Genomic DNA, 26,500 nt, shown 5'->3' with positions numbered 1-26,500 from the left:
GAAGCATTTTCTGGCTATCGTGGTTTTTGGCGATCGCAAAAATCATAAAAGTGGGTTTCATTTGTGATTGTGAAGATTATCTAAAGGTCTCAGTCTCATGAACTTTTTGTTAACCACAGACCCTATTTCAGGCACCCAACCAAAACCCCCATACAAAAATCACATTGACTTCCAGATGAGGGAACCCAGCACCATGCTAACTTCCAGATGAGGGAACCCAGCACCATGCTAACTTCAGATGAGGGAACCCAGCACCATGCTAACTTCAGATGAGGGAACCCAGCACCATGCTAACTTCAGATGAGGGAACCCAGCACCATGCTAACTTCAGATGAGGGAACCCAGCACCATGCTAACTTCAGATGAGGGAACCCAGCACCATGCTAACTTCAGATGAGGGAACCCAGCACCATGCTAACTTCAGATGAGGGAACCCAGCACCATGCTAACTTCAGATGAGGGAACCCAGCACCATGCTAACTTCAGATGAGGGAACCCAGCACCATGCTAACTTCAGATGAGGGAACCCAGCACCATGCTAACTTCAGATGAGGGAACCCAGCACCATGCTAACTTCAGATGAGGGAACCCAGCACCATGCTAACTTCAGATGAGGGAACCCAGCACCATGCTAACTTCAGATGAGGGAACCCAGCACCATGCTAACTTCAGATGAGGGAACCCAGCACCATGCTAACTTCAGATGAGGGAACCCAGCACCATGCTAACTTCAGATGAGGGAACCCAGCACCATGCTAACTTCAGATGAGGGAACCCAGCACCATGCTAACTTCAGATGAGGGAACCCAGCACCATGCTAACTTCAGATGAGGGAACCCAGCACCATGCTAACTTCCAGATGAGGGAACCCAGCACCATGCTAACTTCAGATGAGGGAACCCAGCACCATGCTAACTTCAGATGAGGGAACCCAGCACCATGCTAACTTCAGATGAGGGAACCCAGCACCATGCTAACTTCAGATGAGGGAACCCAGCACCATGCTAACTTCAGATGAGGGAACCCAGCACCATGCTAACTTCAGATGAGGGAACCCAGCACCATGCTAACTTCAGATGAGGGAACCCAGCACCATGCTAACTTCCAGATGAGGGAACCCAGCACCATGCTAACTTCCAGATGAGGGAACCCAGCACCATGCTAACTTCAGATGAGGGAACCCAGCACCATGCTAACTTCAGATGAGGGAACCCAGCACCATGCTAACTTCAGATGAGGGAACCCAGCACCATGCTAACTTCCAGGCTGGCCTACATAAATACATCATCCCTGCGGTACTCTACTCTACAGTATATCGGAAATCACAATTGCAATATCGGTCAAAATAATCACAATTAGATATTTTGTTCAAAATCATTCAGCCCTATTAAGTATTAAGTGCTTTAAGAAAAACAGGGACACATACAGTATATTATGGTCATATAGTATATGATTGTTGATTGCGTGTGTGTGTGTGTGTGTGTGTGTGTGTGTGTGTGTGTTCTTCTGTCTCCAGGTGGAGGTATGCTGGGCCTGTCCTCGGTCAAGCCTGGTTCAGATGGCAAATGGACAGTCACTCAGATTCCCTGCCATGCTGGTAGCATCATTTACCGTTTTCTACAATTGTGTCTGTCTCTCTCTCTCTCTGTCTCTGTGTGTCTCTCTCTCTGTCTCTGTCTGTCTGTCTGTCTGTCTTTCTCTGCCTGATAACGGCCTTTATTCCAGTCCTCAAGCTCACTGTCTTCTCTTTAAAACAGCTGTTATTCACATAATCACATGAGAAATATGAATGCTTTTGCTCAGAAATTAAACGAAGACAGACGCCTCTGACCCGCAATCTGCTTTGCTTTTGTCCTTGTCCCCACTCTCTTTCTCTCTCTCTCTCTCTCTCTCTCCCTCTCTCTCTCTCTCTCTCTCTCTCTCTCTCCCCCTCTCTCTCTCCCTCTCTCTCTCTCTCTCTCTCTCTCCTTCTCCTTCTCTCTCCCTCAGATGTGGTGACGGATCTGGACTTCTCTCCCTTTGATGATAATCTCCTGGCAACATGCTCCGCAGATGAAACGGTGAGGTCTCAATAGTCCTTCCTTCCTTCCTTCCTTCCTTCCTCCCTTCCATCCTTACACTCCTTTCCTATCCTCTCTAGCTCTGTTGTTGATGGCAGCACGTTACATATGAGATGAACTGCGTTGCTGTTTGTTATTAAAAAGCCTTTGAAGGCGCCCTCCTGTCAGCACATTATCGTCAGCCACACGCAGGTGCCGTGGCTTACTGGAATCTGCTGAGTGTGGGTCTGCATCTTCAGCCTCAGCAGCAGAGTTTACCTCAGGGACCTGTGTCAACACACACATGTGTGCCAAGTGCCACATCTGTAGAGCAGTTATATGACTGATGGTTCTTCTTAACTTGTGCCAGCAGGGCATATTATTTCAGCAACCTGGCTAACTTGTGCCAGCAGGGGGCATATTGTTTCAGCAAGTTCGGAGAGAGTGAGTGAATGCACATCACATGCACCAGCTGCATTTATGTGCACGTGCATAATATACACAGACAGGGCAGATTTGTTTGGTCGCATTGAGGCAATATCGGATTTACCAAAAACTGCAGTTCCTCGAATGGCCACTTGAGGCTGGCTCCAAAAGGGAGTCGTTCCCCATTCACCCTCATGTTAAAATTCCAGACTTTACAGCAGAAATAAACATGTTTACAGCCTGGTTCAAAAAAGGTTTTGGTCTCTATAGCTAGGTGCCCTACAGTATAGGTGAATTTCTATATAACTCACCTGTTTAGAGTGAAAGAGATGATAAAAAAGACAATGTTTTGGGCGTGATTGACAGGTCTCCTGACCAGTCCAGTGCTCGCTCGCTCAGCTCACCGATCATGGACCAATGGACCAATAGCAGGCGGCTCTGTGGGAAACCGAACCCCTGGTCTCGCTCCATTTCGCGAGAACCCAGATGGCAGCAGCTGAAATGCCAAACTGGAGCCTTCAAAATGGCAGTCCACAAAGCAATCACTCTGTCCATCTCTTTTTACAGTCTACAATATATATACACTCATAGAGACACCACTCATGACAACAGGTTTTTATTTACTGACTTTCAGTAAATTTTCTGCAGTCAAATCCAAAGCCAGTTGGAAAAGCACACATTATTCAAATGATATATCGTGCCATTTAGCCAGCACTTCGAAAAGAGTCCATCACAACTTCCACTGACGCACCTCATCTGTGGGTGTGATGCTGAGTAGCTGCTAGAAGTCTCCATCTGGATGTCCACAGCATCTCCAACAGAATGATCGTAGTCAGCTGTCTGCTGTGGCTTTGAGCACAGTCTGAGTTGACTCATAAGCATTACCTTCAAAGTTTAAATGAACAGAAATCCACTGAGGTGTGAGGACTCTTACCAGGCATGCTCATGGAGTTTGGAAGTGTTTTGATGCCCTGGCCCTGACGGGCCAAACATTGGGTAATATCACAATAAGCAGAAGTGATTTGAGCTCGATGTCAACTTCCACACTGTGACTGGGACCGGTATGAAAGTCGAGATCAAGCTGACATCACTTCTGCTTGTGACATTAACAATCGAACTTGCGACACGCCAAGGCCAGGGCCAACTCATAGTACTTCTAACCTGGGACAAAAAACATTGCTAATTTATCAAGACAAGATACACAAGAAGCACACAAAAGTTGCGTGAGGGAAAAGTAAGTTTAAAATACGCTAAAACTTAGTTAGCTATGTTGAATGCTATGATGAAACCTGTTGTAACGAACAGTTGTGTTTTGGTGCAGATTAGAGATAGTAAGTCTTCATCAGTGGCCAACCCCCCCGGCTTCCCTCTGATTACGCGGAAGTGAATTGAAAAGCTGTAGTTCCTCGAATGGCCACTAGGCATCTGTGGCAGTAGGCATTTAACCTTGCTTGCAAGATGGATAACCTCGCGAGATCAAAAGAGATTCTCTCGACGTAATCCATCTTGTCATGCACAAGGCAGTTAGGATGATTGGCCGAACCATGGCCGGCTCGACGAATCAGCGGCAGCCTTAGGCGGCTTAGGTTCATCTGGGCAAGTAGTGGGTACATGGTCTTTGTAGTTCTTTTCACTCGTCAACATGGCTGCTGCTGCGGAAGTGACAGGCAGTCTGAATGAAATTGAATGTAACGTTCCCAATTCTATGTATTAAATTCTAAAAAACGACCCTCAACATTTGGGAAGGCTAAGCCACACAACTAGTTCGTTATAATCGAACGTCATGCTTCGAAGGCGACTTTACGACGATGAGGACGGTGAGGACTCAATCAATGATAGACTACCACGGAGATCAGGCACAGGCACCTTCCTCCGGTCGCAAACGTGATGTCAGAGGCATGGCGATCTGATTGGTTGAAGTTAACACGCACCAGCGGTGATAGACAGATGGGTCATCCAATCACCTGCCAAGTAGCTTGGAAAAAGTGCCCGCCTCCGTCAGCGGGTCGGGTTACTGCATTCCCAGATCGACTGGTTTAGTGAAACGTAATGTGGAGCTAAACCGTCCATCTGGCAGCGTCATGTTAGTAGGCATTCCCCCCATGTTAAAATGTCCGACTTTGTAACAGGATTAAACATCTTTCCAGTCAGGGGCAAAACACGGTTTTGGTCTATATAGCTAATTTCACCTTTTCATAACAACTGTAGGGGCGTCATTTTTTATATAACGGGCCCCTTTGGAGTAAAATAGATGATAGAAAAGGGGGTGATTGACAGATCGCCTGTGCAGTGATCGCGCAGCTTGCCGATCACGGACCAATAGCAGACTCAACTCATTCCCTCCCACCAACCCCCCCTTCCCGCACACACACACACTAGGGCTGTCACTTTTTATTCGAAATTCGAATTTAACTTCGAATGTGGGGGAGGAGGGCATGTTCGAATGTATAATTGACCTGTTCGTTTTTTTTTTTTTTTTTGAATTTTTGATTTTTTTGAATTAACTAAAATTAACCAACTGCTGCTTGCTGGTAATGTTAATCCCATGTCAGAAAAGTCTCCAGATTTGTCGCGTTAGTCTCTTCTGAGAAAGATTGTCTCCAGGGTCTGAAAAGTTGTCTCGAGTTGGATGCACCCAAAAAATATATATATATATCGAATCGAATATATTCGAACATTTTGCGGGCAATTAATGTTCGTTCAAACTTTATTTTGGGAAAAAGTGACAGCCCTAACATACACACACACACACACACACACACACACACACACACACACACACACACACATACACACACACACCCCCACCGTAACATAGCCGTATCTGTCCCTGCCGTCCACCATTATTCATCCGTCTGTCTCTGTGTGCACAGATGAAGCTGTGGCGTCTGTGTGATCCAGAGCAGGAGCAGCCCGGCGGGCCGGAGCTCACCCTGTGTCCCGGGCAGGGCAGGCTGGAGCTGGTCCTCTTCCACCCAACCTCCTCTGGCCTGCTGGCTCTCGCCTCCAGCAAGTCCCCCCTGCTTTGGGACACCAGCCGCAAGGACGCACCGCTAGCAGGTAGCCACTGGCACCATAATGTGGGAGCTGTACCCAGACACACATGCATATATATATATATATATATATATATATATATATATATATATATATATATATATATATATATATATATATATATATAAATATATATGTGTGTGTGTATGGATGCGTGTACAGTGTAAATACACAAACACACAAAATCGTCTTTGTCGTTTTGCATCTGTGGATGACATCATTCACTGTGTCTGTAACGTTTAACACTCCTGTCTCTGTCAACCAGTCAGCTTTTCAGATTGTGTTCTGCCTTGTCTTGTTTCTATGTGTCACTGTTATACTTGGAATGGACTGAACTGAACTGGTTGGTTTGGTTAGGCTTTTTTTTCTCTCCGTTGGTGGATTGTCTCACTGACACTGCCTACGTTTTACAGCCCTGTGGCTCTGTCTCAGTGCTGGAGCAGCAGAGGTAACGTTTTGGTTGGCAGTCCTGCTCCCAGTCTCCCTGGACTGGCTTCAGGATGTAGTCACTACTATCCTCTGGCCTCACCCCACACCCACACACACCTCACCCCTCCACCATGACAGCTGGCCTGGCTGCTGCTGCTCACTGCTGACCCCACACTGCCTTCCATTACGCCCATTCCTACTAGATCCCTGTTTTACCTTGATGTGGTTGAAGGACAAGACGTGAAAGAAGAGTCTGTTTGTTTGAATGACTGTGTTTGTTTGTTTGTGTGTTTGTTTGTTTGTTTGTTTGTCCTTCACTGTTTGGTTCATTTCAAATCATCCGGTGTGTAACTGCCTTTAACACGTGCACTCCTCATCTCCTCTCAGCTGTTTGGTGTCCCAGTAAGACTGCACCCTCTACACAAGCTGTGCCCAGTCATGACACTGACTACATTTACATGCACACAATATTCCGCTTTTTGCCCATATTCGGAAAATGACAATATTCCGACTAAATGAATACCGTAATCCACTATTATTCCCGTTTACATGCAGCCGTAGCTCGCCCTCCCCGACACGTGGAGGAGGGGGGGAGAGAGCGATGCAGGTAGGCGGAGCCGTGGAGTTTTTCTGTTGAGAATAAACAGAGCAGCACTATTCTTACGGGCATCACTTGGTCCATTTCAGGAGCTTGCTGCTGAAAGGTTTGATGTTGCGCATCCAAGTCTTTCATAAAAAGTAGGCTAGTAGCCTACGTTATTACCTCGCAGGCTCGCAAGCATTGTGGACTTCCGTGGGCACCACTCTCTCTTTAAATATCTCTCTCTTTAAATCGATGTCTTTTTGCATTCCAGAGATGATGGATTATTATGATTATATCGCCTCTTCTAGCTCTTTCTAGCACAGCTAGCACAGCTTTCTAGCACATCAGTTGACCACAAACAGGCAACATGCGTCGCAAACTGCGGTAAAAACCCTGATTGAGACGCATATTCCGAATGCGCTGTATACATGATCAAAGAATCCTCCTAAAACCTGAATAATACTGGAATAACCCACGTCTTAATCGGAAAATGCTAAATTCGGAAAAAGGGCAAATTCGGAAAATGCAACTGGAATATGCTGTTTACATGACCCTTATCAAATTCAGAATATTGTCATTTTCCGAATAATAGTGGAATATTGTGTGCATGTAAACGTAGTCACTGTAACCTCTATTATACCAGTCACATTGATAGCTTCTGTCATATGCCTCAGCTACATGTATATAAGGACATATGATCACTTCATTGGTGTATTTTACCCATGCTTTATTATTGCATTATCTGTCTGTCTGTTTTTTTTTCATGCTGTGTTTCTGTGTGCTACATAGCTTCACCTCTGCATTAGTTTTAAATGGATTTGGCAGTGACCTCTCTCTCTCTCTCTCTCTCTCTCTCTCTCTCTCTCTCTCTCTCTCTCTCTCTCTCTCTCTCTCTCTCTCTCTCTCTCTCTGTGTTTTCTGTCTTGTCCATAGTTGTGCTCTCATTCTGTGCTCTGCATCTGTTTCATCATTTGGAATTGTGATTTGTCAAAACATTTTGTCCTCATCTCTCCTCTTCTTCTATGCTTCTTTAACATGAGGACTGTCTCTCCAGCCCTCTCCTCCTCTCACCCGTGTGTGTGTGTGTGTGTGTGTGTGTGTGTGTGTGTGTGTGTGTGTGTGTGTGTGTGTGTGTGTGTGTGTGTGCGTGTGTGTGTGTGTGTGTGTGTGTGTGTGTGTGTGTGTCCGTCCGTGTGTGTGTGTGCGTGTGTGTGTGTGCAGTTCTGGAGCAGCACAGTGATCAGCTGCAAAGTCTGAGCTGGAAGCGGGACGGCTCTCTGCTGGCCTCCTCCTGCAAGGTGAGTGGGGACACTTACACCGCATCCACATGCATTTAAAGTTAAATTAAAACAATTATATATTATATATATATATATACACACGGTATTATATTTTTTTAATTATTAATAGAAAATGCATTTTAATCACCTGCACAGCTTCACCTTACGTTTTCCTAGCATCCAAAATTCAGTTTTTCATTTTAGGGAAGACACATCTTTACCTCGTTGGACATTTTGTTAAGGAGTGTGACTTGATGTGTGGAAATGATATTATATTCCATGAACAAGACTGTATCTGGTTGAGGTTTGATTATTGTAGTTGCGGCGTCTGACCACTAGATGTAGCCAATGGCTCACCTTCAATGCAGTGTTGCTGTACGCTGGAGACCACTGCCCCTCAAACCTGTGTGGGTCATTTCATGTTGATGTGGGGTTTGTTCCATCAACATGTCAACAGGGGGCGACTCTCATAAACAGGGGCGTGGAACACACAGTGGATGGCAGGAATGAGTTAGTCAGTTCTGGGAAATGCGTTCTCCTCAGGGGGAAAAAGGGATAAAGTTGGAAATGCTGTGGCGTAAAACACCTAATAACCAGTTAGTCTTAGACTCTTAGGTAATAGTGACGACAAAAGCATATTAAAGAAATGTTCAGTAGCATGAGTAGACTTGGCTTGCTGGTTGAGTGCCTGTGGAGCTTTTCCCAGTCAGAATGGAAACTGTAGTAACTTGTTATTTAGGGCAGTGCTTCCCAAACGGGGGTACGCGTAGCACTAGGGGCATGTTGAGGGGGTACCTGAGAGAAAGAAAAGAGAAAATGGAAAAATGTCAGAATAAATCACGACAATAAATGAAACGTTAAAATAAATCCGCTCAGGAGGAGGCACCAATTGCAACTCTTAAAGTCGAGCTCAACCCAAAAATGACTTTTCTTTTCTTTTAGTTCAAATACCTGGGTATGCAGTGCACCTATTTAATAATGTATGCAAAAAAAAAATCACAAAAATCGAAAAATGTAATTTCTTTAGTTTTTCACACTTTTTCACATCAAAAGTTCATTTTTCAAGATTTCATTGATAACAGTAATCTACAGTTTGCTGACATCACCTAGTACTATCAAATTTATACTCCATTTCAAACAATCATATCACAACATGGCAGCTGTCAATCAAATCTTCATTTCAGGATAATTTTCTCTTCCAAAAGAAGGAGAAAATGGCGCCTAGTGCCTGTCATCTGGCAGAATTCCTATCCCATAAACTAACTACTAACTTGGCCAATTGTATGAAACATGAACAAAAAACAAAAACGGTAATGTCTAAGAATGCAAAGAAATGTAACTGGCTCGTTAAAACGCGCATTCCAGGAATATCGTATTTGCAGCAGCGATAAAGGCGCGCGCTTGAGAGCCTGCTGGTTGTCAGGGGTCGCATCTCGGGGATTCCAGGCCGACGGGCTGCACTCTCCGCTCGGCAACACGAAGGCAGCTGGCTGCCTGCGGCTCGCTGAGCTCCACTCAGCCACTAACCTCGCGTCAGCAGGCTCTTCCCGAGGAGAGCGCCACAACACGCTGAATCCCACTCGATTTGGAGGCCGAACACCCCAGGATTGGCCAAAGCCCAATCCAGTCCCCAGAATTGTCAAATAAAATCATCGACATATTACTATGACCCGCCTCTCAACCTGTGATCTCAGACAAGTTATGTTTTCAGTCTGAAACGGACTGCTACGCACGTGACGAACGGGTTCAGGTCGACTTTAAGGTCCTTACACACCAAGAGCGATGTGACTATACAGCACGAAATTGCAATGCGAGTTTTGACCCACCTGTCAATCACAGCCACAGGTGTGTACACGTCGGACGCGAATTTCTGAAAAATCGACAGGCTGACCTCCCCTTCCTCTTCATCAGGAATCCATCTCCATCACTCCCCTGGTAACTCACAGTAGTCATGGCTGAATTGGAAGGGAACAGAGAGAAGGAGCCTGGGTTGGGTGTTTGAGCCAGCCATCTCCTCCCTGTCACCAGGAGATCATCACAGAGCTCGCAGGCCTTGTTGTTAATCTTTTGGGTGGGAGGTGGAAGGAGCTTTATGAGTAGGGGGCAGAAAAAGAATCGGTTTATGAGTCGAAGTAGAATCGTTTCATGAATAGCTTTAGTTTATTAGGAGAGCTAGTGGCTGTTTCATCAGTGGAGGTGAACTTAATCCATTATTGCACCAGGGTTTCTGCACTCAACGTGTGCAGCGCAGTGACTGAATGTCTGTGTGTTTGTTCCCTTACATCCTCAGAGACTGAGAGAGAGAGAGAGACCCAGAGAGAGAGACACTGAGAGAGACAGAGACATACCCTAATTGGTTTGACAGTGAGGCAGAGCCCTCTGGTGTATAATTTAGGCAAAGCGCAACAAGCTAACTTGTGCCTGAGACAGAACAAACTTTTGCATCGAGATCTGCCATATGTGTGTATTTAGCAGCTATGACTGTCAGTTTAATACCCCTTTTTGTATTTGCACTGACAAGAAACAAATTAGCCCAGCCATCAGTGCCTCCTACCCAAATGGCGACATTTACCTTGACAGGATAATAGCCCTCACCAGCGCTAGGCTAGCGTCAGCCTGAGCCTAGCCTGAAAGAACAAGGCAGCAGAAGAGGAAGGAGAGGGGAGAAACGTGAGCCAAGATCAGAGCCCAGGGGCCTCTGAGGTTCTGGTCCTGTCGGGCCTCTGGTGTCATTGAACCCAAAAAGGCCCCTTCAATCTCTCCAATCCAGCTTATTAAAGCAAATAGGGCCTGCCAACATGTGGGTCCAATCCCCTGGCCCTCCCATAAGGTAAACATTGGGGCGCACTGGCCGGGGTGGGGGAAGATGAAGGGGAGACCACCACCCCAAAGAGCCGGGCTTGTGACAGGCCGGGTTCTGGACCTGGAGAGATGTATATTTATGACGGAGAAAGGCGCCATTCAGTTAAGGGAAGGGAAGTCCACAGGTAGGGAGAGCAGCGCAGCTAGCGAGGGAGGAAAAGACGTGTTTATATGACTGATGGACAGGAGAGGGAGGTGCACTGTTTACCAAATGAGGTGTTGTAGGATTTATCGCTCCTTCGCTCCACTCTGGACGCTGAAAGTGTAGCTTTGGTCACATTATGGCTCAACTCGGCACCACATGTGTTCCTCATGGTGAAAAGAAGAAGGAGATAGGATGGAGAGAGGGTCCTTGCCGTCTGAAACGGCCAATCACAACACACTTTGGTAACCGTGGGAGACGGGGGTCAGGGAGGCTGGCAGCGTGGTGTGTTTGATGAGCGAAGAAGAGAGCGCCCTCGGTTGCAGATTCCCTGTGTGTGTGTGTGTGTGTGTGTGTGTGTGTGTGTGTGTGTGTGCGGGTGTGTGTGTGTGTGTGTGTGTGCGGGTGTGTGTGTGTGTGTGTGTGTGTGTGTGTGTGTGTGAAAGTTGTGTTGCAGGAAAAACTCATTAACAGCAGCTTGAGAGTGAGGCGGCTGCTCTGTCACTTTGATTAAACAGCTGCTGTCTCAGCACACACACATCCCTCCATCTGTGCATTTATGAGTTTAGGTGGATCACCGTGTGTGTGCGTCTGTGTACGTGTGTGTGTGTGTGTGTGTGTGTGTGTGTGTTTATATGGGTTATTGTCATAGGCTTAAGAGGGAGTGTGTGTGCTTGTTTGAGTGTGTGTGTGTTTGCTTGTACGGTGGGCACATCTGTATGTGGCCGGTCCCTCATCTGTCTGTTTGCACGGCCAGATCCTTTCCTCGCTCACATGTTGTTGTTTGCATAACAACACTCAGGATGAGCTGCCACTGAACCGCCTGTATTGGCAAGTGTGTGTTTGTGTGTACATGTGTACATTCCTCTGTGCGTGTGTGTGTGTGTTGTGTTTATGTGAGGGTGTGCGTCTGGGTAGGGAACTCTCACTTTCTTGTCCGCTGGCCAGGCACAGTGGCTGGTAAATCCCCAAATGAACCTGCCACGTGTGTGTGTGTGTGTGTGTGTGTGTGTGTGTGTGTGTGTGTGTGCGCGCGTGTGTGTGTGCATGTGTGCATGGCGAGCTCTTGTTCAGAGGGTGTGTGTGTGTGTGTGTGTGTGTGTGTGTGTTTTTGTTTGTGTGTGTGTGTGTCGCTCTGGCACTGCTCTGTGAGTCTTTGGCTTAGGCTTAGGTCACAGAGGCCCGAAGACATAGCCTTGGGGCACTCCTATTCGTGGGTGGGCTAGTACACGCACACACACACACACACACACACACACACACACACACACACACACACACACACACACACAGTCACACACACACACACACACACACACACACACAGTCACACACACAGTGAGATAAAGAGAGAGAAACGGCACATTAGGAAAAGCCCCTGTTTGCTATTCTAGCCAATAAACAGCAAATAAATCCCCACATGGGCGGCTGGGGAGAGCCGAGCGCAGGGAGAGGGGGGAATCCTTCGCCGCTGCATAGACAGCTGGCCTGTTTGATGTGTGTATTTATGTGTGTACTGTGTGTGGGGGCAGTGTGTTGAACCGCACGGTGTCCCCGCGCGGCATGTCTATGTGGGCCATTTCTTTTGTGTGTGTGTGTGTGTGTGCGTGTGCTTGAACGCGTCATCGTCAGCCCCCCTGATTCCCTGTGACATGTATATGTGTGCTAAGTGTGTGCGTGGCGCTTTGCTCTAAGCCCTCATAGTTATTACGTGCTATCAGCCCCCCGATGTCAAGCCTGCCGCTGTGATCACAGCCGCACGGTGCTATTGAGTGACGGGGGCGGCAGACACGCACGTCCCGGTCACAGCCTGATCCCATTAGCTGCCATTTCCTCTCAATCACGCTGGAACCGCTCTGATTGGCTGCCGTGATTGATGCCGTCTGCTGGTTGGGCCGGTCGGGGTCAAGGCGCGTAGGGCCGCGGAGAGGTCACCGGATTAACTGTTGCTAACGATGGATCAGTAAGATTGCATCGATATGCTAGCTAGGGGGATAGTGTGTCTTTATGTGGTGCTCCATCTGAGAATTATCTTGAGATGGAGGTGATATTATTATTATTATTATTAATGATTTGCAAAATATCTCAAAGTGAAAATGGCGTCGCTGGTCACGTGTCATATGTTCAGCGTTTCATACTATGAGTGGTATTTCTGTGGAGCGAGTCACAGCTGTGTGAGGAGCCTCTTCTGCCCTTTTCTCTGTGAGAACTTAAAATCCCGACCTCTCACCTCTCACATGCTCTTTGACCTCTTTGCACATCGCATTCATGCTTCTCACAAAGGCAAAGTTCACTGTCAAACGCAGACTTGTCACGCACACGTCATTGTTACTCACCAGGCTCTGTCTATATGTTGTTTTGCTGTTTGAGACTGGAAAAGAAAGACTTACCACGGCACTGTTGCCTGCCTCACAGCAAGAAGGTCCCGTGTTCGAATCCCGGTCCGTCCCAGGTCCTTTCTGTGTTGAGTTTGCATGTTCTCCCCGTGTTCGCGTGGGTTTTCCTCCGGTGTGCTCCGGTTTCCTCCCACCACCAAAAGACATGTATGTTAGGGTTAATACTCCTGTCAGTGCCCCTGACCAAGGCAATGGCAAAAGAACTGGAGTTGGTCCCCCGGCGCTGCACTGCAGCTGCCCACTGCTCCTAGTTCTAGGAAGGTTCCTAGTAGAGGATGGGTCAAATGCAGATTGCAGAGAGGATGAATTTCCCCATGGGGATAAATAAAGGATAACCTAACTTAACTTAACTTAACTTAACTTAACTTAACTTAACTTAACAACCAGTCACTCACCATACAGACCAGATTTAAAACTGAGTTGTTAGAACACTTCTCAATATGTGAAGTGCCACAATTTATTGTGAATAATTTATTTATTTTTCTAGTCCAGCTAAAGTTTCTTCTCTCTCTCTCTCTCTCTCTCTCTCACACACTCTCTCTCTCTCTCTCTCTCTCTCTCTCTCTCTCTCTCTCTCTCTGTCTGTCCAGGACAAGATGCTACGAGTGTTTGACCCCAGAGCCCAGCTGTCACCTGTCCAGGTAAGTCTTCTCATCAAACCTTCACCAACGCTCTCAAAACAGCAGACATCCACTCACAGAAATGAAGGTGTTCAAACGCAGCTCTCCACCCAGGACACAGTTCCCCATGTAACAGATACATCTACGATGGAGAGGTGGATTCTGGGAGAACAGGCCACTTGTATTTAGGCCTGTGATCCCACTATCACTCCACAGCCCTTTACTGTACGTTTTGACTCCATGCTCTGATCCAGTGGTAAACATGTTGACATTAACGCAGAGATCTCACCACTGGCTGCTCTGGGTGATTCATCTACCATTGATTTATGGTGATATGCTACACAAGTGGCTTCCCCTGCTCGCCTCTTCCCACGGGTAACCATCCCACACCAAGCTAGTCCCACCGTCAAACCTCCGCTCCCAAACCACTCCTTACTTCCTTATTGGAAATCTCTCACCCAATGGCAGTGCAGGACCGCATCACCGCGGTGGCAATGAGGAAGTGGGCTGGAAGAGAGTGTGTGTGTGTGTGTTGAGGGATGTGAGAGAGGGGGGGGGGGGGGGGTGGTGTGTATGAAGGCTGGTCAAATATTCTCACACTTTTCAGCGCCGGTCCGGACCTCCCAGAGAGTTTTCATTAGTGAGGTGCAGGGTCTGTCTCAGGCCCTGGGCTCTCTCATCTGTAAACACGGGGAATCCTGCGAAAACACCACATGCCTCCGCAGATTAAATATTGAAGCACACGGGAATACCTGCAAGGCACATCACCTTGTATGGTCGGGAAAGGGAGGGCGACTGTGCGTTTGCATGTGTTTTCCGCGTGCATGCGTATAGGCAGCGTACCTATACGCATACCTATGCGTTGCTGAGCGCGGGCGCGCGCGTCTGTGCAGGTTTGACACCTTTGTGAAAGGCTTTAGTGTTTCAGAGGTATGTGTGTTATTATCTGACGTCAGGAAGTCGCACAGGCGTGAAAAAGGTATACGCCGTTTATTGTCTTTGCGGCGCACTTAGAGCTGCACAATACAGAGTGCATGTACAGTGCCTTTGTCTGTGTGTGTGTGTGTGTGTGTGTGTATGTGTGTGTTTGCTTAAGTAACATGAGTGGACGTCGGCTGGCTCCAGGCCAAGTGTTTGAACCTGGATGTTGACATCAGGTGTGTCACAGTGTTAAAGTCCTTTTAACACACACAACCCCTGCTCTATTGTCGCGAGGTGTTCCGCTTTTCGGCAGCGCTGCAAATCGCCCGGCTAAACGCTTTTCCAGATCCTCGCCTCGGCCACTAGACGTCCTCTGCTCGGCCGATCGCTCGGAGAAGTCATTTAAATCAAATGGTACTCGCGCTGCATGTAAATCACTTTGTTTCAGTGAAACGTTCTCATTAGTTCAGATTGCATCAGTGGAGGAGAGTCTGTCTGTCTGAGCCAGCGTCTTCAATGAGGGCCCAGCGGTTACTGGTGGTGGGGATGTGCAGCTGGGACATTCCAGCCAAGTCCGCCGGTCTCTCTCTCTCTCTCTCCATCTCTCTCTCTCTCCCCCTCCTCTCTCTCTCTCTCTCTCTCCCTCTCTCCCTCTCTCTCTCTCTCCCCCTCCTCTCTCTCTCTCTCTCTCTCCATCTCTCTCTCTCTCCCCCTCCTCTCTCTCTCTCTCCCTCTCTCCCTCTCTCCCTCTCTCTCTCTCTCCCCCTCCTCTCTCTCTCTCTCTCTCTCTCTCTCCCCCTCCTCTCTCTCTCTCTCTCTCCCCCTCCTCTCTCTCTCTCCCTCTCTCTCTCTCTCTCTCTCTCTCTCTCCCCCTCCTCTCTCTCTCCCTCTCTCTCTCTCTCTCTCTCTCTCTCCCCCTCCTCTCTCTCTCTCTCTCTCCCTCTCTCTGTCAGTACCAGAGGTTACAGAACAGCTCCAGCTCGGGCTCCAAATCTCCCTGGTCACACACCACCACCACCACGGAGAGGAGGCCTGAGTCAGCATGCTTGTCCGCCCCTGGCTGCACTCCTCACATGGCTTCACCGCCTCAAACCAGAGATGGCTTAGTTGGGACCCAGATCAAAGTTCTTTGAGCGTTCCTCTTCCTTTGGTTTTGGTGTTCTCTCGCTTTCTTCTTCTCTTTCCCTATCTTTCTATCACCGACTCATGTGTTCCATTTCTCCTTTCCACATTAAATCAATATACAAAAGAGCGCACATTAGCGCTCTCAGTTTCTCTATCTGGCTCTGTATCTGGCCCTTCCCTGGCCGTCTCTCTGAAATAGAAGAGGCGTGGGCTTCAGTGTAGAGCCCTCTTGAGTCCAGAGTGGGCAAAGCCTCACCCTGACAGCTTTCAGATGTTCATCATCTCCCCCTCTCTCTCTCTCTCTACTCTCTCTGGAGAACGTGAGAACCGCCGCCACTCCCATTAACACCCCATCCACCAGAGCAGGCTTCTATAGGCCCGCGGAACACACACAGACGCCCCGAGGCCAGTCATTTTGGATGCATCGAGAGTGAAGTATGTATATGTATACGTGTTCAACGCCACGCTACATAACACACGACATTTCCGATTGTCTCGGCGGTTTCGCTGATGCCACAACAAGATGGCTTATTTGTGCCCGATGTGTGAGAAGAGGACACATCGAAGTCGGTCTCTCCGCTTTCTCCGCTCCTCTGCACGGTGATCACGTTGTTGCTTCAGATGGGATTTGATGGCAGTCTGGCCACAGAGTAAACAGAGAAGTGTCCATGCTGTTTGAGTATGTAACAATGTAACCTCGCTGGGAGGTCTGCTCGGCTTCTCACATGAGAGTCAATCAGTCGTCCTCATCAAGGGAAGCCGCAGCTTCTCCCCGAAATGGTTTCTGAGGGCGACTATCTCACGAAAGCTGGAGACCATTAGAGTGAGGGAAGGATTCCTCTCCTTTCTTTGAGGTGAGAGTGTCTACTTCCCTCTCGTATACAGCTTAATTTTGGCCGTCCGGGTAGTGCAGTGGTAGATTCCCTACCTATCATCACGACGGGTGGGTGGCAGGTTCGAGCCCCCGTGTTGCCTCCGGCTTGGTTGTGCATCGATGCAGCCACAATTGGCCATGTCTGTGGGTAGGAAGCCGCAATAAGGGGATATAAAGTTAGGGGGGAATTAGTCACTAGGGGAATTAGAAAATCAATCAAATAAAATAACTTAATTTTGCTCTGTGTACCTTTGTTAACAATCTTCTGTGGATCTAAACATACAGTAACTGGCTAATCTGAGAAGAATGCCTTTGACATGTGCGTTTTTTCATGTAATATGTGCTTTCATCAGCTGTTTCTAGCCTACCTGGATGAGGTTAGGGCCGATGGGTGAGCTTTCATCAGCTGTTTCTAGCCTACCTGGATGAGGTTTGGTTTCATCAGCTGTTTCTAGCCTACCTGGAGAAGGTTTGGTTTCATCAGCTGTTTCTAGCCTACCTGGATGAGGTTTGGTTTCATCAGCTGCTTCTAGCCTACCTGGATGAGGTTAGGTTTCATCAGCTGTTTCTAGCCTACCTGGATGAGGTTTGGTTTCATCAGCTGTTTCTAGCCTACCTGGATGAGGTTAGGTTTCATCAGCTGTTTCTAGCCTACCTGGATGAGGTTAGGTTTCATCAGCTGTTTCTAGCCTACCTGGATGAGGTTAGGTTTCATCAGCTGTTTCTAGCCTACCTGGATGAGGTTAGGTTTCATCAGCTGTTTCTAGCCTACCTGGATGAGGTTTGGTTTCATCAGCTGTTTCTAGTCAAGTCAAGTCAAGTCAAGTTTATTTATATAGCCCTAATTCACAAGCATGTCTCAGAGGGCTTCACAGAAAGTATGTCTAGCTGATTCTAGCTAACACACAGTAACAAGAATATACAGAATAAAGATAACATTTGAACAATTGATAATATAGAAAATATAGAAATGAAGAGAGAGCAGAGGAGAGAGCAGGAGAAGGGGGAAGAGCAGGGGGAATGTGAGAGAGTGATGGGGTGGGGAGGGAATGGGAGATGTTGGAGGGTATAGGAGGTGGGGAAGGAGCAAGAGGAGAGAGCAGGAGAGGGGTGTGTTGGTGTCTTGGTTCAGCCTACCTGGATGAGGTTTGGTTTCATCAGCTGTTTCTAGCCTACCTGGATGAGGTTTGGTTTCATCAGCTGTTTCTAGCCTACCTGGAGAAGGTTTGGTTTCATCAGCTGTTTCTAGCCTACCTGGATGAGGTTTGGTTTCATCAGCTGCTTCTAGCCTACCTGGATGAGGTTAGGTTTCATCAGCTGTTTCTAGCCTACCTGGATGAGGTTTGGTTTCATCAGCTGTTTCTAGCCTACCTGGATGAGGTTAGGTTTCATCAGCTGTATCTAGCCTACCTGGATGAGGTTAGGTTTCATCAGCTGTTTCTAGCCTACCTGGATGAGGTTAGGTTTCATCAGCTGTTTCTAGCCTACCTGGATGAGGTTTGGTTTCATCAGCTGTTTCTAGCCTACCTGGATGAGGTTAGGTTTCATCAGCTGTTTCTAGCCTACCTGGATGAGGTTAGGTTTCACCAGCTGTTTCTAGCCTACCTGGATGAGGTTAGGTTTCATCAGCTGTTTCTAGCCTACCTGGATGAGGTTAGGTTTCATCAGCTGTTTCTAGCCTACCTGGATGAGGTTAGGTTTCATCAGCTGTTTCTAGCCTACCTGGATGAGGTTAGGTTTCATCAGCTGTTTCTAGCCTACCTGGATGAGGTTAGGTTTCATCAGCTGTTTCTAGCCTACCTGGATGAGGTTAGGTTTCATCAGCTGTTTCTAGCCTACCTGGATGAGGTTAGGTTTCATCAGCTGTTTCTAGCCTACCTGGATGAGGTTAGGTTTCATCAGCTGTTTCTAGCCTACCTGGATGAGGTTAGGTTTCATCAGCTGTTTCTAGCCTACCTGGATGAGGTTAGGTTTCATCAGCTGTTTCTAGCCTACCTGGATGAGGTTAGGTTTCATCAGCTGTTTCTAGCCTACCTGGATGAGGTTAGGTTTCATCAGCTGTTTCTAGCCTACCTGGATGAGGTTAGGTTTCATCAGCTGTTTCTAGCCTACCTGGATGAGGTTAGGTTTCATCAGCTGTTTCTAGCCTACCTGGATGAGGTTAGGTTTCATCAGCTGTTTCTAGCCTACCTGGATGAGGTTAGGTTTCATCAGCTGTTTCTAGCCTACCTGGATGAGGTTAGGTTTCATCAGCTGTTTCTAGCCTACCTGGATGAGGTTAGGTTTCATCAGCTGTTTCTAGCCTACCTGGATGAGGTTAGGTTTCATCAGCTGTTTCTAGCCTACCTGGATGAGGTTTGGTTTCATCAGCTGTTTCTAGCCTACCTGGATGAGGTTAGGTTTCATCAGCTGTTTCTAGCCTACCTGGATGAGGTTAGGGCCGATGGGTGACTCACCCAGTTGATTCCTCATGTAACCCTTTTGTGAGATCCCATGTACATCTCTTACAAGTGCATAAGCACCTTTATAGCAGCGTGTTGCAATATTGAATGTTGGTGATTTTTGTCTTATTTTCTTTTTTCCCTTTTCCTGTGTCTGAGCCTGGTTGTCTGTTTTGTTTTGTGTTCTGTTCTATACATTTTTTTTAAATAAAATATAAAAGACAACAACATGTGCTTTCATCTGCAGAATCTTAGTGAAATGTTTTGAATCCACCCCTTTTCTTTGGAGCCACAACTATCTGTCTTCTCAGCATCCCGAGGGACAAAACCACGCTTCTTATCAGTCATTGGCAGAGTAATCAGACCATGTGTGTCTTGGTTCAGACCGTGTGTGTCCTCTGGTGTCTTGGTTCAGACCATGTGTGTCCTCTGGTGTCCTGGTTCAGACCCATGTGTGTCCACTAGTGTCTTGGTTCAGACCATGTGTGTCCTCTGGTGTCCTGGTTCAGACCATGTGTGTCCACTGGTGTCTTGGTTCAGACCATGTGTGTCCACTGTTGTCTTGGTTCAGACCCATGTGTGTCCTCTGGTGTCCTGGTTCAGACCCATGTGTGTCCACTGGTGTCTTGGTTCAGACCATGTGTGTCCACTGTTGTCTTGGTTCAGACCCATGTGTGTCCACTGTTGTCTTGGTTCAGACCATGTGTGTCCTCTGGTGTCTTGGTTCAGACCCATGTGTGTCCACTGGTGTCTTGGTTCAGACCATGTGTGTCCACTGTTGTCTTGGTTCAGACCCATGTGTGTCCACTGTTGTCTTGGTTCAGACCATGTGTGTCCTCTGGTGTCCTGGTTCAGACCCATGTGTGTCCACTAGTGTCTTGGTTCAGACCATGTGTGTCCACTAGTGTCTTGGTTCAGACCCATGTGTGTCCTCTGGTGTCTTGGTTCAGACCCATGTGTGTCCTCTGGTGTCTTGGTTCAGACCATGTGTGTCCACTGGTGTCTTGGTTCAGACCATGTGTGTCCACTGGTGTCTTGGTTCAGACCCATGTGTGTCCTCTGGTGTCCTGGTTCAGACCCATGTGTGTCCACTGGTGTCTTGGTTCAGACCATGTGTGTCCTCTGGTGTCTTGGCTCAGACCCATGTGTGTCCTCTGGTGTCTTGGTTCAGACCATGTGTGTCCACTGGTGTCTTGGTTCAGACCATGTGTGTCCTCTGGTGTCTTGGTTCAGACCATGTGTGTCCACTGGTGTCTTGGTTCAGACCATGTGTGTCCACTGGTGTCTTGGCTCAGACCATGTGTGTCCACTGGTGTCTTGGTTCAGACCCATGTGTGTCCTCTGGTGTCCTGTTTCAGACCATGTGTGTCCTCTGGTGTCTTGGTTCAGACCCATGTGTGTCCACTGGTGTCTTGGTTCAGACCATGTGTGTCCTCTGGTGTCTTGGCTCAGACCCATGTGTGTCCTCTGGTGTCTTGGTTCAGACCCATGTGTGTCCTCTGGTGTCTTGGTTCAGACCATGTGTGTCCTCTGGTGTCTTGGTTCAGACCCATGTGTGTCCTCTGGTGTCTTGGTTCAGACCCATGTGTGTCCACTGGTGTCTTGGCTCAGACCCATGTGTGTCCACTGGTGTCTTGGTTCAGACCATGTGTGTCCACTGGTGTCTTGGTTCAGACCCATGTGTGTCCACTGGTGTCTTGGTTCAGACCATGTGTGTCCACTGGTGTCTTGGTTCAGACCATGTGTGTCCTCTGGTGTCTTGGCTCAGACCCATGTGTGTCCACTGGTGTCTTGGTTCAGACCATGTGTGTCCACTGGTGTCTTGGCTCAGACCATGTGTGTCCTCTGGTGTCTTGGTTCAGACCATGTGTGTCCACTGGTGTCTTGGTTCAGACCCATGTGTGTCCACTGGTGTCTTGGCTCAGACCCATGTGTGTCCACTGTTGTCTTGGTTCAGACCCATGTGTGTCCTCTGGTGTCTTGGTTCCAGCCATGGCAGTGCAGTCCAGTCCGTGCAGAACCCTGGGGCTGGCTCATCCCTCTGGCCAGCATGGAGCTGGCTGCTGCCCTCGCCAGGTGGGGTAAATATAGACCCTAATTACAGCCCTGCTCTTGCTGTATTTATGGGAAATAAGACTGTGCAGGGTAATTAAGGTCTTGGACAGGAGGGGCAGTCTATACTGCATCTGTAATCAGTGCATGAGTGTGTATGTGTGAGTGTGTGTGTGTGTGTGTGTGTGTGTGTGTGTGTGTGTGTGTGTGTGTGTATGTGTGAGTGAGTGCGTGCGTGCGTGCGTGCGTGCGTGCGTGTGTGTGTGTGTGCGTGCGTGTGTGTGTGTGTGTGTGCATGCGCGAGCAGACGGGTGTATTTAGGTAGCTGGCACGCTTCGGGCGAGTGTGTGTATCCGCACATGTGGCAACCTCCCACTCCCTCTCCCACCGCTGAAGGGCAGATGGAATTTCAGATTTGACATTTTTTTTATTCTGTTTTGTTTTGTTTTTGTTTTTGTTTGACTCTCTCTCTCTTCTTGTCCCAATCTGGCCATTAAAACGGCTCTTCAGTCCACATTTGAGCTGATATATTTTCTATATCTTCCTATACATATTTCAAAGGGGTGAGCCATCTTTCTCAACGTTGGATTATGAATTACTGAGAGACTGAGTCATCTGGAGGACATGGTGTGGTAGTTCAATGAAACCATGTAGGTAAAACAAAAAGCATGCATCAGTTAAAGCCTCTGTGATGGATGCTGCTGCTAGAAAAATATTGTTGTCTTACTTAAAATTGTGACCAGGATTGTAAAATAATTCAATTCAATCCTAATATCCAATGAACTAATGACCCTAGCAAAAAACTTTATTAAGGAATTCTGGGATTATCCACAAGGGAAGGATCAAATAGTGTATAGGTGAAGCGTCTCTACTCAGTATCTACTCGCTATTAGGGGACATTCAGACCAAAAGCGTTTTTGGAGCTGCCAGCGTCTCGCGCTAAACGTGCTCCTCTTTTAATGAACGCACCTGGCGTTTAAGCGCTGGTGGCGTCTATTGTTTTTGGAGGAGCGCTGTGGGCGCTTTTAAGCTGAAAAAGTTGAACATTAGAGGAAAAGCGCACTGCTCGTCATTTCCATTCCTCCTACCTTCTCTCCTCCCGAGGGATCCGCCAACCTCCGCTTCTGCCAGAATTGGCAATAATCTGGCTTTCATGTTGACAGTGAACAACATCAAACAGACAAAACCAGCTGGCTACCGTCCGTGTGGTTGTTGTGCTGCTATCTGTACTGCACGCAACTACAGGGGGAAACAAAACAGAGCAGAAAAAACCACTCCGTGCGCTGTGTTTTGTGCACAATGGAAGCGCTCTCGACATGATTTTCATAGCGTTCTGACTGAAAAAAACGCTTTTGGTGTGAATGTCCCCTTTCTTTCTGCCTCCCCTGGCTATTCTGGGTGCTGCAGTGCCCTCGCTGCCATAACATCCCTATACTGGCCTCTCGTCTTCAGATGAGTCTATCTGTGTGCAGCGATGGAGGCCTCCGCCCTGCCCGCCCTGCCCGGCCTCAGACGCAGCTCACAGGAGGAGCGACTCTGAGCTCTGATCTCATCTCAGCTCCTCCGCTCGAGGTGTCCTGTGGGTGTGGTGCACGTGCCGCGGCGGGCGTTTGTCTCTGCTATCCTGTCTTACTGTACATGTCTTTATGTACGCACGGAGGCCGTGTGTGTGTGTGTGTGTCCTGTGTGTGTCCTGTGTGTGCTTCAAATTACAGTGCTGAAAATACCCCTCATAGTTTTGGGCCCGCGCTGGCCGTAGAGCTGTGGATCTGTGGTCGCTGGAAGAGGGAGGGAGACAGGCCGGACGAGGAGGGAGACAGGCTGGACGAGGAGGGAGACAGGCTGGACGAGGAGGGAGACAGGCTGGACGAGGAGGGAGACAGGCTGGGCGAGGAGGGAGACAGGCTGGACGAGGAGGGAGACAGGCTGGAAGAGGAGGGAGACAGGCTGGACGAGGAGGGAGACAGGCTGGACGAGGAGGGAGACAGGCTGGACGAGGAGGGAGACAGGCCGGAAGAGGAGGGAGACAGGCTGGACGAGGAGGGAGACAGGCCGGACGAGGAGGGAGACAGGCTGGACGAGGAGGGAGACAGGCTGGAAGAGGAGGGAGACAGGCTGGACGAGGAGGGAGACAGGCTGGAAGAGGGAGGGAGACAGGCTGGACGAGGAGGGAGACAGGCTGGACGAGGAGGGAGACAGGCCGGACGAGGAGGGAGACAGGCTGGACGAGGAGGGAGACAGGCTGGACGAGGAGGGAGACAGGCCGGACGAGGAGGGAGACAGGCTGGACGAGGAGGGAGACAGGCCGGAAGAGGAGGGAGACAGGCTGGACGAGGAGGGAGACAGGCTGGACGAGGAGGGAGAGAGACAGGAAAAAAGGGAATAGTTTTCTGGACTCGCGGCCCAGATTCCTCCTTTTCTGCTCCGGCTTCTGCTGCTCGGGGCGAAATTAGAGAGGACCACGGGCTGAAAAGGGGTTTGGACCTGAGGAGGGAATGCTGGGCAGGGCCAAGGAAAAGCAGCACCGCGGTTTCACTGCTATACAGTAGGTGGCTGAGAGCCGCCACTCGTGCCATCTTTTAGATCCCGCTGTAAAATAGAAAGAACTCCCCGGTAGGTAGCAGGTTCTCATTACCGGCAGAATAAACTGCGTTCGGGGCATCTGTGTGTGTGTGTGTGTGTGGGCGTGTGTGTGTGTGTGTGTGTGTGTGTGGGCGCACCGCGCGTGTGTGCGCGTGTGTGCGCGTGTGTGCGCGTGTGTGTGCCCACGATCAGATTTCTCATTGCAGGCAGAATAAAGTAGCAACGGGCACGTTGAGCTTAGTGTGTGTGGACTCTGGCAGGCAGCACAATGAAGCTCTGTGACCGCTGCTGCAGAGGGCTTTAGGGCCCAGAGGGAAAGCTGAGGAGGAGGAGGAGGAGGAGGAGGAAGAGGAGGTGAAATGGAAGAACTTAATTTGGGCTTTTATGTGTCTTAATATGCTGCTGCTTTGATGTCTTCATCATCACTCATTGTCTTTGTGCGTCTGAACCACAGAGAAGAGGAATAAGTGCTTAACCGCCTGACCTGGCGTGTGTTGTTGTCTTCCACCTGGCAAGTGATGCTGTCACATGGGTTTGATGTCAAAGGGGGCCGGCGCTCTTGTCCCTGCGCGGACTCCAACGGCTGACCTCACCGTAGGGCTGCTGGGTATCGTTTAAAAAAATGACGATACCAGTATCAATACCAGTACCCTGAAAGTATCACCGATACCAGTAGAGTACTTCATTTGAAACCTTTTTTCCCCTCTCTACTTGCTGAACTGCCAACTCTGTCACACTGCTCGCTCGGCTTCACCACCACACACAGATTGCATGGGTTGTAGCTGCTGCGGCCGTGGGCCAATCACACATCGCATTAAATCGAAGAATGCTTGCGGTGATTGGCTGCGAGCAAAACCATACAAATGCTTTTTCCCCCCCTCTAGATCTGTGTACATTACAAAACGGATTGAATGCAGAAGGTATCGTTTTTGACTGGAGGAGTTTGAGTGCTACTTGGTACCGGGTTATTTCGGTCGATATACCCAGCCCGATACCTCACCGACAGGCTGATCACACCAGATCCCCTCTGCCACACGGCAGTACGTGACTCAGATGAGCCTGTGCAGGCTAGCTTTACAGCTGTCTGTGTCGCTTAGGTTTCCACATCCAAACATGATCTGCAGCTGGCGCGGAGCTGTGCCTTCCCGCTGGGGAGGATGCAGGCGAAAAGACGAATTTCTAGTATCATAAAAAAAAAAAAAAGTATCATAAAAATAAAAATAAAAGTTCATCAGACGATCAGATGTAGCGATTCTATCCGCAGCCTCAAAAATGCTCACTATCCTGTTTTCCCGACAAATCATTTTTTTCTCACAGACTCTGTCAGGCCTTGCCAGAGAATGAGATTTTGATACTTCCTCCAGAATAAAACATGTTTAGAGTTTAGAGAATGTCTAATACTAACACCACAGGGATACGGAGTCAACATTGTGAAATGTGAAATATAACGTACCATAAAGCAGCGCAGCACATTCCAAGAATATGTCAAAAGCCATACACAGAGGCTAACTTCCAAATTCCAGCTAATATAGGCTGCATAATTTAGCCTCAAAAACCAAGGAATCAACCAAGCACATGCTACTGCGTTTGAAAAACTCTTTCTTGATATACCCAATCATGCTGTGTGCTGGAACAAGCAGATTAGTGTTAACACTTTGGTGGACAGTCAATTAGCTTAGCAGCCTCGTCTAGTGTTTCTTGGATGTTGAGTGTTTTTCGTGCTGAATCTGCAGCCAACATGTATTTCTCTCTCTGAATGTAAACATGTCATTGCAGAAATATTCCTCTGTATACTCAGCAGCAGTGCGCCCCTCCTCACCAGCATTTTCACCTCCCTAGTAAAAAAGAGTGAGTGCATAAATGGCACTGTTTAACACACGTCATACAAGATAACGTAGATCGGTGCCAATAAACTGTTAATATGATGCTGTCAGGGGGATTGATGATTGGGAGAAATTATTATAATATTTTTTTTTACCCCACATAGAGAGATCACGATATGCTCAGCTGAAGTCTGAAGTTGTGGAGCAGGAAAGACTCCTGGCAACGTCTTTAGTTGTGTCAAAGGGTCACGCTGCCTTATAGCAGGTTGATCTCCATGTAACCATCATAATCCCTGTGACCTTTGACCCCGCCCCTCCCCCCCCCCAGGGCTGATTAGCTTATTTTTATGTAGCCTCTCATCAAGTAGTGAAACAAAAACACATGTATTCATATGATAACCTACCTCAGATGAGATGACTATTTACAAATGTACTTTTTATTTATCAAAATGAATGAGAAGAATAACATTTTGGTACACAGACCTTCATCAGAGTCATCAGAAGAAGAAGAAAAAAAGAAAGAATCTAAACCTTTAAACCTTTTAATTGCAGGTGAAGCAGACGGTGTGCGGGGAGTCCTTCGTTTCACTTGAGTCAGCTCTTGCTCTTCTCCTACGCACCTGTCGTTTTTAGGTGTGCAAAAGCTCTGCTCCTCAAAAAGAAATGAAACACAAGTAGTACCCTAATAACGACAGTAACAATGACTAGAGACCATCTTGGGATAGGATCACACCAGCCGCAACGCCCCCGATTTAAAAGGAATGTTGGCGGGGGCGTGTGTGTGTGTGTGCGTGTGTGTGTGTGTGTGTGTGTGTGTGTGTGGGGGGGGGGGGGGGGGGGCATTGTA

General features: G+C 48.2%; 1 protein-coding gene across 2 annotated transcripts in view; it reads left to right on the top strand.

Annotated features, from left to right (window-relative positions):
* coro7 (coronin 7) overlaps positions 1-26,500 on the top strand; it is a 166,057-nt gene that overhangs the window by 9,705 nt on the left and 129,852 nt on the right. For both annotated transcript variants that reach the window (XM_083649659.1, XM_083649658.1), the window contains exons 3-7: positions 1,517-1,597; positions 1,990-2,060; positions 5,339-5,525; positions 7,756-7,832; positions 13,805-13,855. In XM_083649659.1, coding sequence (XP_083505785.1) covers positions 1,517-1,597; positions 1,990-2,060; positions 5,339-5,525; positions 7,756-7,832; positions 13,805-13,855 — 467 coding nt within the window. The remainder of the gene's footprint in view (positions 1-1,516; positions 1,598-1,989; positions 2,061-5,338; positions 5,526-7,755; positions 7,833-13,804; positions 13,856-26,500) is intronic.

This window comes from Poromitra crassiceps (genome assembly GCF_964638095.1).
Source record: "Poromitra crassiceps genome assembly, chromosome: 13".
NCBI classification, from domain to species: domain Eukaryota; kingdom Metazoa; phylum Chordata; class Actinopteri; order Beryciformes; family Melamphaidae; genus Poromitra; species Poromitra crassiceps.
Note: the sequence above shows the minus strand (reverse complement) of the source record. Positions and strands in the feature narration are given on the sequence as shown.